At 43.5% G+C, this 14,181-nt stretch overlaps 1 protein-coding gene across 1 annotated transcript; it reads left to right on the top strand.

Annotated features, from left to right (window-relative positions):
* The first annotated feature begins 568 nt into the window (after nt 1-568).
* On the top strand, nt 569-10,931 carry LOC142255716 (uncharacterized). The gene is made up of 6 exons (XM_075327172.1): nt 569-620; nt 3,330-3,449; nt 5,026-5,172; nt 7,854-7,991; nt 9,594-9,598; nt 10,737-10,931. The coding sequence occupies exons 1-6, from the start codon at nt 569-571 to the stop codon at nt 10,929-10,931; spliced, it is 657 nt and encodes a 218-aa protein (XP_075183287.1).
* The last annotated feature ends 3,250 nt before the right edge of the window (nt 10,932-14,181 follow it).

Genomic DNA, 14,181 nt, shown 5'->3' with positions numbered 1-14,181 from the left:
TAATAATAATAATAATAATAATAATAATAATAATAATAATTACTTTATAATAAATAAAAAAATCTTTAAAATGATCAATTTTATATCGTATGACACAGGCTATGCAAATGAACTGCAAATCAGATTTATAAATAGCAAAAATACTTCAAACTCCCTCCATTCTCCACTAGAGGGAGCAATTAAAAGTGGAGACAAGTTTTACAATTCAAATGTTTCCGAATGTATCACACACGGTGACATTCTGCCATGGAATTGATTCCAATAATAGTGCTGCAAACAAAAGGGGGTTTATAAATATTTTTAAACATTTTCTCACCTCTTTTTTTAATCATTAAATATCTTTTGCGCTACAAGTTCTAATATTTCTTAAAACAAAGGCGAGGAGCCATAAAAGAAAGGTTTATTTTACACTTCATTGCATGGCTACCTATATACTGCCATTAACTGGTCATCTGGACCCTCCTCCCTCCAGACTGTGTTTATCTCTCTCTTTCCCCATAAATAAGGTCATTACCATCCCTCCACTGTTGGGGGCTTACACTGGGTGGGCGCACAGAGTAGTATAGACATGGCCTCACCTTGGATTGTGCTGTGCGTTCTTTCAGCCCTTGCAGGAAAAGGTACAAGTTTTCTTTGTTTTCCATTTATTTAATTATTTATTTATTTATTTAATTAACTAATTAATGATTTATAGATTTCCCCAATTGTTCTACATTCTTTTCTATTCTTTCTTTCCTTCTTTCTTTATTTCTTTCCTTCTTTCTTTCCTTCATTCTTTCTTTCTTTCTTTCCTTCTTTCCTTCGATTTTCCTTCTGTCTATCTTTTGATCTTTCTTTCCTTCATGGTTTCTTTCCTCCTTCCTTCCTTATTCCTTCCTTCCTTCCTTCCTTCCTTTCTTCCATTTTCTTCTATCTATCCCTTTATCTATCTATCTATTTATCTATCCCTTTATCTATCTATCTATCTATCTTCCCTACTTTCATTCTTTCTTTTTTCCTTCCATTTACCATCTGTCTTTTTTATTTTTGTTCTTTTTTTATTCTTACTTTCTTTCTTGCTTTCTATATTTGCTTCATATTTTATTTCCTCACTCCTTCTTTCCTTTTTGCTTTCCTTCCTTCTTCTATCTATCTATTTATTCATCTAGTATCTATCCTTCTATCTATCTGTCTATCTATCTATCTATCCATCTATTCTTCATATCTAATTATTTCCTTCCTTTCTTCCTTCCATCTCTATTTCTTTTTCCTCCTTCCTTTCCTCTTTCCTTCCGTCCATCCTTTCTTCTTTTTCTTCCTTCTTTTTCTTCCTTCCTTCTTTCCTTCTTTTCTCCCTTCCTTCTTTTTCTTCCTTCCTTCCTTATTTTTCTACCTTCCTTCCTCCTTCCTCCTTATTTCTTTATATTTTTTTATCTTTTTTTTTGGGGGGGGGGGTTTGGCGCTCCCAACATTTTAAGATAACAGAACTGGTGAAAGGTTGTTTTTTTTTTAATGTAGAAAATAAAAGGTGATTTCTATAAAGAAAGTGCTCTGCATTTTGGGAGAAATTTCCCTTATTTTTATCCAGTATTACTTTGTCTACTTTGTCTTTTATTTTTCATGTTCTTTGTCTTTTATTTTTCATGTTCATTGTCTTTATTTTTCAATGTCTTTGTCTTTATTTTTCAGTGTCTTTGTCTTTTATTTTTCAAGTTCATTATCTTTTATTTTTCAATGTCTTTGTCTTTTATTTTTCATGTTCATTGTCTTTTATTTTTCATGTTCATTGTCTTTTATTTTTCATGTTCATTGTCTTTTATTTTTCAATGTCTTTGTCTTTTATTTTTCAATGTCTTTGTCTTTTATTTTTCAATGTTCATTGTCTTTTATTTTTCAATGTTTTTGTCTTTTATTTTTCAATGTCTTTGTCTTTTATTTTTCAATGTCTTTGTCTTTTATTTTTCATGTTCATTGTTTTTTATTTTTCATGTTCATTGTCTTTTATTTTTTAATATCTTTGTCTTTTATTTTTCATGTTCATTGTCTTTTATTTTTCATGTTCATTGTCTTTATTTTTCAATGCTTTGTCTTTAATTTTTCAATAATTTTGTCTTTATTTTTCAATGCTTTGTCTTTTATTTTTCAATATTTTTGTCTTTATTTTTCAATGTCTTTGTCTTTATTTTTCAATGTCTGTCTTTTATTTTTCAATGTTTTTGTCTTTTATTTTTCATGTTCATTGTCTTTTATTTTTCAATGTCTTTGTCTTTTATTTTTCATGTTCATTGTCTTTTATTTTTCAATGTTTTTGTCTTTTATTTTTCTTGTTCATTGTCTTTTATTTTTGTTGATTGTCTTTTATTTTTCCATTTTTCGATATCTTTAGTCCCTCCTTTTATATAACACTTCTGTCCAGAGCTATTTCTCCACTTTTAGGACCATCATTATTGGGACTGGACAGTAACTTTTTTTTCTATGATTTTTAAGCATTCACAATTAATAAATTTGTCAAGAAACAATTTGCACAGTTACATTTAAATCAAGCAAAAAAAACAACAAAAATAACAAAACTAGAGATGAACAAATCTGTTGGATCTTTGATGAATTCTCTTTTTGTCTTTATGTGATGTGTCATATTTGGTGAAATAGGGATCTATACAAAGAAGGAGGACCCATACAAATGGACACCACACCACTAGCCCAGCTGGGACAGACGCTCCTATATAATTGTTGCCAGTTTTCCCAGGAAAGGATGTAACTAATAAATGACAAATGAGTAACATCCACAGTGGATTTGCTTTTTTCCTGTATAGGTGGGAGGCTTTTTAATTGTTTTGCCACCATTGTAGTCAGAGCTGCCAGGAATTTATGGGGGTCCAGCTGTGACATTATACAGTATAACCCCAGAGGTCCAGAGATCAAAGGAAGCAGCACAGTGATTACAGGGAGGAAACACTGGGGGGCTATAAAGTGGCCAAACACTCATATACAACCAGAACCACAGAGCGCACACAGGGCTGGAAACCAGCAGTTTATTTAATGGTGTCTATGGGAAAAGCTGAGAAACAGCAATGTACAGAGCTCAAAACTACGAGGAGCACATCACTGGAATCAGGGTCTCTGCCCCTACCTCATGCTGCTCTCAGATGGGGGATAATAAGCTGATGACAGATTCCCCTGAAGGCTTGTGGTCTCATCTCTGGTAAAAGTTGGTCTTTATCATTTTAATCTCTTCCTCTCATCTAAACACAAAGTAATTGTTATAGCGAGTTATGGAAAGCTTCAGGATACAAATAATATAATTACTTGTTATGATTTTCATTTGTAATATTCCCATGATTTATACCCAGGTCTCCCCCTCCGCTGCACACAGTGTATGGCGCTGGGCCTGTCCTCCTGCACAGAGGGGCCGACAGTCACCTGCACTCCAGGCCATGTGTGTACAAGTCTGTACCAGCAAACCACCATGGGTAAGAGCTGCACGAGGAATCATACCCTGCTTTACAAAATGTATACCTCTATCTATCTATCTATTATCTATCCATCCATCTATCTATCTATCCCTCTATCTATCTATCTATTATCTATCCATCCATCTATCTATCTATCCCTCTATCTATCTATCTATCTATCTATCTATCTATCTATCCCTCTATCTATCTATCCATCCATCTATCTATCTATCCCTCTATCTATCTTCATTCTCACTTTCTTTCCTTCTCTCTTTCTTTCCTTCCTTCCTTCCTTCTCTCTCTCTCCTTCCTCCTCTCTCTCTCTCCTTCCTTTTCGCCTTCTTTCCATCTTTCTTTCCTTCTCTTTCCTTCCTTCCTTCTCTCTTTCCTTCCTTCCTTCTCTCTTTCCTTCCTTCCTTCTCTCTTTCATTGCTTCCTTTCTTCCTTCCTTCTGTCTTTCCTTCCTTCCATCTCTCTTTCTTTCCTTCCTTATCTCTATTTTTCCTTCTGTATTTCCTTCCTTCCTTCTTTGTCCTTCCTTCCTTCCTGCCCTATTTCCTTCTTTCCTTACTTCTGCTCTCCTTCCTTCCTTCTCTCTTTCTTTGCTTCCTTCCATCTCTATTTCCTTCCATCTCTATTTCCTTCTTTCTCTCTTTCTTTCCGTCCTTCCCTCTATCCTTCTTTCCTTCCTTCCTTCCCTATATCCTTCTTTCCTTACTTCTGCTCTCCTTCCTTCCTTCTCTTGTTCCTTACTTCCTTCCATCTCTATTTCCTTCCTTCTCTATTTTCTTCCTGTCTTCTCTCTTTCCTATCTTCCTTCCTTCTCACATTCCTTCCTTACCTCTCTCTTTCCTTTCTTCCTTCCTTCCTTCCGTCTCTCTATCCTTCCTTCTCTCTTTCCTTCCTTCCTTCTCTCTTTCCTTTCTTCCTTCCTTCCTTCTCTCTTTCCTTCCTTCCTTTCTTCCTTCCTTCTGTCTCTCTTTCCTTCTGTTTCTCTTTCCTTCCTTCTCTCTTTTATTTCTTCCTTCTTTCTATCCTTCCTTCCTTCTGTCTCTCTTTCCTTACTTCTCTGTTTCCTTCCTTCTCTCTTTCCTTTTTTCCTTCCTTCCTTCTCTCTTTCCTTTCTTCCTTTCTTCCTTCCTTCCTTCGTTCTCTCTTTCCTTCCTTCCTTCTGTCTCTCTTTTCTTACTTCTGTTTCCTTGCTTCTCTCTTTCCTTTCTTCTCTCTTTCCTTCCTTCCTTTCCTTCCTTCCTTCTGTCTCTCTTTCCTTACTTCTCTGTTTCCTTCCTTCTCTCTTTCCTTTCTTCCTTCCTTCTGTCTCTCTTTCCTTACTTCTCTGTTTCCTTCCTTCTCTCTTTCCTTCCTTCCTTTCTTCTTTCCTTCCTTCCGTCTCTCTTTCCTTCCTTCTCTCTTTCCTTTCTTCCTTCTCTCTTTCCTTCCTTCCTTCTTTCTTTCCTTCCTTCCTTCCTTCTGTCTCTCCTTCCTTCCTTCTGTCTCTCCTTCTTACTTCTCTGTTTCCTTCCTTCCATCCATCTATCTATCTATCTATTATCTATGTATCTATCTAAGTTTTCCCTTTTATCTCTACCTGTAGATGGGAAGACGGGGGAGTTCTTGTACCGGTCGTGCGGGCCACCATCTCACTGTGACAAGACGGGGAGCTTCACCACCATGAACAAGAATATTCGGATGGGGGTGTCCTGCTGCTTCACCGACAACTGCAGCTCCCCGCTGCCCCCCCGTATGTATCTTACTGTCTACGTCTGTCTACATGTGGAGGCGGATTTTGAATTACTAATTTTGGAAATAGATGAAATGTTCAGAATATTCATCTTTCAAAATTTGAAAGAGAAGATATATTTACCCCAACAGATGAGCAATAGCAGCCAATGAGCGCCCGGTAGAAGAAACCCGGCTGTATGAAGTGACCTGTACAACATCGCCCTCTAGTGGCTCAATATGTGAAGCAACTCTTGTGTGGTCCCTGATTTCACCTTGTACGATCTAAACAAGCAGTAAAGGATGGCAGTACTCCTATATATATATATATATATATATATAATTTTTTTTTTATTTATTTATTTATTTTAACAAGTGAACTCTATTTAATCTAAGATGTACACAATGTTTCAGGTCCGGTAATGAGCTCTATATTTTCTGCGGTCCTTATTACGTACACGTGACATATTTGTTCTTCAAACTGTGAGAAGATAAAGACCCAAAGCTTTTTTCTCTTCATTATCTCATGTCTTAACATGGATGATAGAGGGTCAGAGCTATGAGGCTTGAAACTTTGTCATATATGCTGTCTACAGTGCTGCTTTTCAGTGCCAGTGGCATAACTAGAGTTTAATGGGCCCTAGTGCAAGACTAGGATCTACCCCCCATCACCCCCCCACATGTTGGACATATGTATAGGCCCCTGCAGAATTCTAAATCCTCTAAAGACATATGTCTTGCTCCTCTCCCCCCCTTCTTTATGTGGTAATTTCCCCCATCTTGTACTAATGTCCCCATCCTGTACTAATGTCCTCCATGCTGTACTAACGTCCCCCATTCTGTACTAATGTCCTCCATCCTGTACTAATGTCCTCCATCCTGTACTAATGTCCCCCATCCTGTATTAATGTCCCCCATCCTGTACTAATATCCACCATCCTGTACTAATGTCCCCCATCCTGTATTAATGTCCCCCATTCTGTACTAATGTCCTCCATCCTGTACTAATGTCCTCCATCCTGTACTAATGTCCCCCATCCTGTACTAATGTCCCCCATCCTGTATTAATGTCCCCCATTCTGTACTAATGTCCTCCATCCTGTACTAATGTCCCCCATCCTGTACTAATGTCCCCCATCCTGTATTAATGTCCCCCATCCTGTACTAATGTCCACCATCCTGTACTAATGTCCCCCATCCTGTATTAATGTCTCTCATTCTGTACTAATGTCCTCCATCCTGTACTAATGTCCCCCATCCTGTACTAATGTCCACCATCCTGTACTAATGTCCCCCATCCTGTATTAATGTCCCCCATCCTGCACTAATGTCCACCATCCTGTACTAATGTCCCCAATCCTGTATTAATGTCCCCCATTCTGTACTAATGTCCTCCATCCTGTACTAATGTCCCCCATCCTGTACTAATATCCCCCATCCTGTATTAATGTCCCCCATTCTGTACTAATGTCCCCCATCCTGTACTAATGTCCCCATCCTGTATTAATGTCCCCCATCCTGTACTAATGTCCACCATCCTGTACTAATGTCCCCCATCCTGTACTAATGTCCCCCATTCTATACTAATGTCCCCCATCCTGAGCCAATTTTGGTATATATGTTCCCACTACTGATATGTTTATCCCTTCTTCTTGGGCTACTCCTGGCATACATGTCCCAAATCATGGCATTCAGGTCCCAAATCCTGCTATGTGTCCCCAATCCTGTTATATATGTACCCCATCCAGGTATATGTCTCTCCCCTTCCTGGCATACATGTCCTACATCCTGGCCCCCTCCTACTATATATGTTCCCCATCCTGGTATATATTTCCCCCAGCCTGGTAAATATGTCCCACATCGTGGTACTGTATATATGTCCTTAATCCTGGGATATATGTCTTTCATCCTGGTATATATGTCCCCCATCCTTGCATATATGTCCCCTTCCTATTATATACGCCCCAAATCCTAGTATATGTGTCAATCATCCTGGCATTTATGTCTTTATTCCAGTATATACTATATGTCCCCCATTGTGGCATTTATGACCCCTTCCATGTATATATTCCCTCTTCCTGGTATGTATGTTCCACATCATTGTATACATGTTATCTATCCTGGTATATATGTCTTTAATCCTGGTGTATATGTCTACATCCTTCATATCTCCCTCCATTCCTCCATGCATCTATCCCTTCATCCCTCCCTCCATCTATGCATCTAGCCATGCATCCCTCCATGCACCCATTTGTCTGTTTGTCCATGCATCCTTCCATCCAGCCATCCCTCCATTCATCCATCACGCCATCCATTTATTCCCATTTATCCATCCTTCCATCCCTTGATCCCTCCATCCATCAATCCATTCATTCATCCATCCATCAATCAATTCATCCATGACTCCTCCTTTATCTCCCTTCTTCCCTCCATCCTTCTGTCCATCCATCCATCATTACCTCCCTCTCTTTCCATCCTTCAATGCCTCGATCCCTCTATCCATTCATCCCTCCCTACTTACCACCCTTCTTCCCTTCCTTCCTCCATCCATCCATTCGTCCATACATCTTTGTGTGCCATTGTCATATCATATTAAATCATGCATCTGTCGCTCTATCCTGTACTCTTGTAGTATATACACATGTTGCATATGATATCTGTCATTGCAATATGATATATAATAATTGCTCTTTACCTTTGCAGTGCCCCCGCCCAGCACTCGGAGGAATGGCAGAGTTTGCCAAATGTGTTCTGACACCAATGAGGCCTGTACTGGAACCAAAACCATCGACTGTGTCGGAAATGAAAGGAAATGTCTTCTCCAAGTCACGAGAATACAAGGTAACAAAATGCAAGGTTATTCTGGCTACATAACGTCCACAATACTGGGTGGACTTCCCCTGCAGACCTACTGTGTGGGTTAAAATACATTATTTTTCTCTGCTGCTCTGAATTCTCAGTTTTGAATAACCCTGCCCCCACCACTGATTGGCAGCTTTCTGTGCTCACTGTGCATAGGCAAAAATCTGCCAATCAGTGGTGTGGGCGGAGTTATACAAAGCTGTAACAGAAAGCTGCTAGATCAGCAACAGAGAAAACAGTTATTTTATCAAAACTACAGAAAGCAGCCTAACAAGTGACACATCATAGGAATCAGGGTCTTTATTTCTACATTATGCTGCTCTCAGATGAGACAACAAAAACCTGGTGACAGATTCCCTTTAAGCATGAATTGCGGAATTCAGTATTTTGTCATCACTCCACCATTCCTGATCCAGAAGGACGCTTTTTTCTTTCTCCAGGAATCAACTGTAGTTAGATACTGTAGTTTGCAAATTAATGTATAATCTTGGGAAGATATTAAGGACCAGTGATAATTTATGAGAGACGTTTCTCTGTGGACAGATTTGTTTCAGGCTTTTGGCCTTTAGTTATCTATACAAGTTACTTGTAACGCCTGCCAGGATCCACGGACTCAGATGGGATGTAATGGACAGGCTAGAGGGAAGCCACTCACCAAGCAGGACCCCCAGAACCCTGAAACCCTTTAACCCCTATACAGGAATTTGGAATTACACAGGGCCCCAGAGATCACTACCTTTGGTAGGCTGCAGTCCGATGAGAGTAGTCGTCAGGCAGGGTCAAACCGGGAAATGCAGAAAAGGGACAAAATCAGGCAGGCAAGGACGTAATCAGAAAGCCAGGCAGAAGTCAAATCCGGATCGGATAGAAAGGCACAAAAACAGCAGGCAGGGGAGTAGTCAGAGAACAGGTAGAGGTTAACACAGGGATCAATAGACAGGACAGAACAGGAACCAGACACAAGCAGGAATACAGAACTATCTCTGGCAGAGACCAGCAGATAGGAGGGGGAATTAGAAGGGTGTGGTGTCTTCCCAATGGCTGTAGCTGAATGGTGGTAACTTTAGCTGGAAGACACACGCCACCTACAGTCAGCCAGTAGTACTGCAGGTCCCAGGAAAACTCAGCCTAGTGGATGAGCGTAGCCTGTGCCCACCAGAGTCACTAGCACCAACTCCTCTCCTATCACCAGCACTATCCACAATGGCGCCGGCTGGTGACCGAAGCAGAAGTTGCAGGAGCGGACTGTGGTAGGGACGTGACATTACTGTGGAAAGCTGCTTCTTCTGGCTTAAGCAGATGACTTCTGTGGCAGTAGGAGAAGCAGAAAACCCACCGCTAATACTTTGCAGTGTCTGTAGGAGAACATCGCCATCTACTGGTCAAGAAGAACAACCAGAAATTAAGTAGCAAAATAGGTGTTTCCTCAAGAGGAGAGATTAGGAGATGTCAGGTCATGTGTCAGTTGTGTCACAGTTACTAAATATAAAAGGTGTGGCCAGGGCGAAAAAGGGAGCACCAGAACCAGTATCAGGAAGGTCTTGTGATAACAAAGTAGGCTTATAGCCACCCTTGCCATAGAAGGGGTCTAGAGCAGTCAGATTTCTGAGAAGGCCTGTGTTATACCTCAGCTGAATGGAAGACTGGTGACCTGAGCTGAGAGGAAGCGCCAGTAGAAGACCATGACCTGCACCAGTAGAAGACCGTCCATGACAAATTCCAGTAGAAAACTGCGAATCCAAACCAGGCTTGGGAGACATTTTGCTTGTTGTTGAGGACCATTCCAGTGGGCCGTTGTTTTCCTGTATAGATGTACTGTACCGGGTGTGGACTGGGACAGCACTTCAAGTAGCAAAGGTGGTCAAGGAGTTCAGTGAGAGAATCCTCCCCTGAATTGGACTTGTGGCCTACCAAGTAGTATCATAACCCTCTTTAGGGCTTTCACACTAAGATTTAGGCCCAGTTGATTGACCTTCAAGAAGGGGGGAGGTGCAAAATAGGAGGAACACAACATTCTAAGGGGTACTTTGCAAGCTGCGACATCGCTAGCCGATGCTAGCGATGCTGAGCACGATAGTACACGCCCCCGTCACACATGCGATATCTGGTGATAGCTGCCGTAGCGAACATTATCGCTATGGCAGCTTCACACGTACTTACCTTCCCTGTGATGTTGCTCTGGCCGGCGACCCACCTCCTTCCTAAGGGGGTGGGTCGTGCGGCGTCACAGCAACGTCACACGGCAGGCGGCCAATAGAAGCGGAGGGGCGGAGATGAGCGGGACGTAAACATCCCGCCCACCTCTGTCCTTCCGCATAGCCGGTGGAGGCAGGTAAGGAGATGTTCCTCGCTCCTGCAGATTCACACACAAAGATGTGTGCTGCCGCAGGAACGAGGAACAACATCGTAACATTGGTCGTCCCGAAATTATGGAAATGACCGATGCTACACAGATCACCGATTTACGACGCTTTTGCGATCGTAAATCGGCGCATCTAGTTTTTACACGTTGCGACATCGTTACTGGTGCCGGATGTGCGTCACTTTTGATTTGACCCCGACGATATCGCAGTAGCGATGTCACAACGTGCAAAGTACCCCTAAGTGTCACGTGATGAATGGAAACCCATGTAATGTTTTTTGGAGTTCCGCATCAAGTAATGGTTTCCTATTCGCATCGCCTGCATAATTATAAATACTTTATCTCTTTGTTTTTGGACAGAGTCCCCTGAAAACGTGGAATCCTTCCGTGGATGTAGTACGAGAAGCATCTGTGAGATCGGGAACCAGAATATGAGTATTGGGATCCTGAGCATGGAGTCAACTTATCTGTGCAGCGGTGGAGCCATTATCGCGTATGGAGGATTGGACTTCTCCGCAGTTCTACTTCCCGTGCTGCTATTGCTCCAGAATTACTGATCCGAGAATATTATTAACAAGTTCCATTATTAAGAGCTTTCTACATTACACCTACTATGCAAATATGGAGACATCGACCACGTCCACCATGACAGCCACCGCAGTGAACACTTCATACCATGCTTTCTAGGTGGTAACATGACCATGTTGTAATATCCCACCTCTATAGCAGCATTGACAGATTTTCCAGAGTAGGAATTAAAGAAAAAATTTGGATTATAATGCCCCTTTAAGAAATGTAATGGCTGCCATATTAATTGTCACTTGAAATACATGTACGTAAAAAAAAGAAGCAACAACTTGGGTCTGTCCCACACTTTGAACTCTTAATTTTTTTAACATGTTTTGTAATAAAAAAAAAATAATTGCCTTTTGTCATATTTTACTTGATGTAGGATGTATTTATTACTATTATTATTATTATTATTATTATTATTATTATTATTATTATTTACTTATTGTTTTATATACCTATTTTTCACATTGTGTGAATATTTCTTGTAGCTAATTAATTATTTGTCACTTAAAGTAATAGGTAAAATAAAAAAAATATATATTTATATTTATTTAATTTACTTATTTATTTAGGTCACAGATAATGAATCAGCCACAAGAAATATTCACACAATTTGAAAAATAAATAATAATAATAATAATAAATAATAATAATAATAATAATAATAATAAATAAGTATTATTATTATTATTATTATTATTATTATTATTATAATTATTTACTTATTAATCTATTTTTCACATTGTATGAGTATTTCTTGTGGCTCATTATTTATTTGTGACTTAAATAAGTAAATAGATAATTCATTTTTTTTATATATCTATATATATATATATACATATATATATATTTACATACATATACAAATTATTATTATTAAGATTATTAACGACCTTTGACGTACTGGGTACGTCATGGTGACATGGTGCTAAACGACCCATGACGTACCCAGTACGTCATGGCTAAATCGGGGTCCCGGAGCCCCGGGGAGTGAAATTTGTTTAATTAAACGGTAGATTCGGGAAGGAGGGGACCTCTGCCTGACCTCAGGGGGGGTGGTGCCTCCTCCCCGAACCTACAGAGGCTGTGATTGGCTGACGAACGCCGCTCAGCCAATTACAGTCACTGTAATGTTCCAGCCATTGAAAATGGCTGGAACATTGAAATCCAGCCCTGATCAGTGCTGCTGTAGCACTGGCCATTGGCTGGAGCTGGGTGATCGATGCTTCACCCGCCCCCAGCTCTGATTGGAGAGACCGGTCTTGTGACCGCTCTCTCCAATCAATGTGGATCTGCGGCCTGTGACCGTCCCTGGAAGCCGAGGAGAGCGGTAAGTTGCTGTCCCCGCCGCCCGCTCCTGTCCCCGATCGCCCCGCCGCTGCTCCCGATCCACCACTTTCCCCGCCGCTGTTCCCGATCCACCGCTGTCCCCGCCGCCACGCTCACCACTGTCCTCGGCGCCACGCTCCCGATCCACCGCTGTCCCCGCCGCCGCTCCCGATCCACCGCTGTCCCCGGCGCCATGCTCCCGATCCACCGCTGTCCCCGGCGCCATGCTCCCGCTCCACCGCTGTCCCCGCCACCGCTCCCGATTCACCGCTGTTCCCGGCGCCACGCTCCCTATCCACCGCTGTCCCCGGCGCCACGCTCCCGATCCACCGCTGTCCCCGGTGCCACGCTCCCGATCCACCGCTTTCCCCGGCGCCACGCTCCCAATCCACCGTTGTCCCCGGCGCCATGCTCCCGCTCCACCGCTGTCCCCGCCGCCGCTCCCGATCCACCGCTGTCCCCGGCGCCATGCTCCCGCTCCACCGCTGTCCCCGCCGCCGCTCCCGATCCACCGCTGTCCCCGCCGCCACGCTTGCCACTGTCCCCGCCGCCACGCTCCCGTTCCACCGCTGTCCCTGGCGCCATGCTCCCGATCCACTGCTGTCCCCGTCGCCATGCTCCCGCTCCACCGCTGTCCCCGCCGCCGCTTCCGATCCACCGCTGTCCCCGCCGCCACGCTCCCGATCCACCGCTGTCCCCGCCGCCACGCTCGGCACTGTCCCCGCCGCCACGCTCCCGATCCACCGCTGTCCCCGCCGCCACGCTCCCGATCCACCGCTGTCCCCGCCGCCACGCTCGGCACTGTCCCCGCCGCCATCGCACCCACCTTTTTCAGCCGCTGCTGCCCCCGAATCGGCCCCCACTGTTCCTGATCGGCGGCCGCCGCCGCCTCCTTCATCGACTGCCCCTTCTCCATCGCCACACCTCCTATCCCTCCATGTGCTGCAAGCCACCCTCCCCCCACGTGGGGGGAGGGTGGCTTGCAGCACATGTGGGGGGAGGGTGGCTGGCTTGCAGCACATGTGGGGGGAGGGTGTCTTGCAGCACATGTGGGGGGAGGGTGGCTGGCTTGCAGCACATGTGGGGGGAGGATGGCTGGCTTGCAGCACATGTGCTGCAAGCCACCCTCCCCCCACATGTGCTGCAAGCCACCCTCCCCCCACATGTGCTGCAAGCCACCCTCCCCCCACATGTGCTGCAAGCCACCTTCCCCCCGGGGCCCCCCCTCCTCCATGTGCCATCTCTCTCTCCCATCAGACTCTGCCCCCCTCCCCGATCTGCTGCCTGATCTCTCCCATTTTCCATCTACTGCCCCCTCTCACCCTCCTCGATCTGTTGCCTCCTTCATCTGCTGCCTCTTCTGTCTGCTGTGATCCTGCTGCCTAGATCCATCCTGTAAGGTAGGTATCCCCATCTCACCTCCCCCCCCATCCTCTGCCGCTCCTCCATCCGCTGCGCCATTTCCCATCCATCCGCTGCGCCATTTCCCATCATCCATCCGCTGCGCCCTTTCCCATTTTCTGCCGCTCCTCCACCCGCTGCGCCCTTTCCCATCTTCCATCCGCTGCGCCCTTTCTCATCTGCCGCCACGCCCTCTCGCATCGCATTATCCAGCGCAGTTGCTCGCTTCCAGACTGCAGTGGATGATGCGATGCGAGACTCGTGCATTGCTCTCACATTTGGCAGTGGTCTTAGTGGCAGGCGCTCATTTTTTTTTTTACTGATGTCTGTATTTTTTATTTCGCCAAACTAATTTTTTTTGTATGGGGGGGGGGTCTAGTTTCCAAAATGGGATCACATGTGGGAGCTCCATTGTTTAGGCACCTCAGGGGGTCTCCAAATGAAACATGGTGTCTGCTAATAATTCCAATCAATTTTACTGTGAAATGGCGCTCCTTCTCTTCT

The sequence above is a fragment of the Anomaloglossus baeobatrachus genome, chromosome 11 (assembly GCF_048569485.1).
Source record: "Anomaloglossus baeobatrachus isolate aAnoBae1 chromosome 11, aAnoBae1.hap1, whole genome shotgun sequence".
Taxonomy (NCBI): domain Eukaryota; kingdom Metazoa; phylum Chordata; class Amphibia; order Anura; family Aromobatidae; genus Anomaloglossus; species Anomaloglossus baeobatrachus.
The sequence above is the reverse complement of the archived record's forward strand: the minus strand, read 5'-3'. Positions and strand labels throughout refer to the sequence as shown.

Excerpts from the sequence above, each read along its gene's own strand:
- LOC142255716 (XM_075327172.1), top strand. The coding sequence starts at position 569 with ATGGCCTCACCTTGGATTGTGCTGTGCGTTCTTTCAGCCCTTGCAGGA. Across the intron at positions 621-3,329 it reads TTCAGCCCTTGCAGGAAAAG|GTCTCCCCCTCCGCTGCACA; the intron begins GTACAAGTTTTC and ends ATTTATACCCAG. Across the intron at positions 3,450-5,025 it reads GTACCAGCAAACCACCATGG|ATGGGAAGACGGGGGAGTTC; the intron begins GTAAGAGCTGCA and ends CTCTACCTGTAG.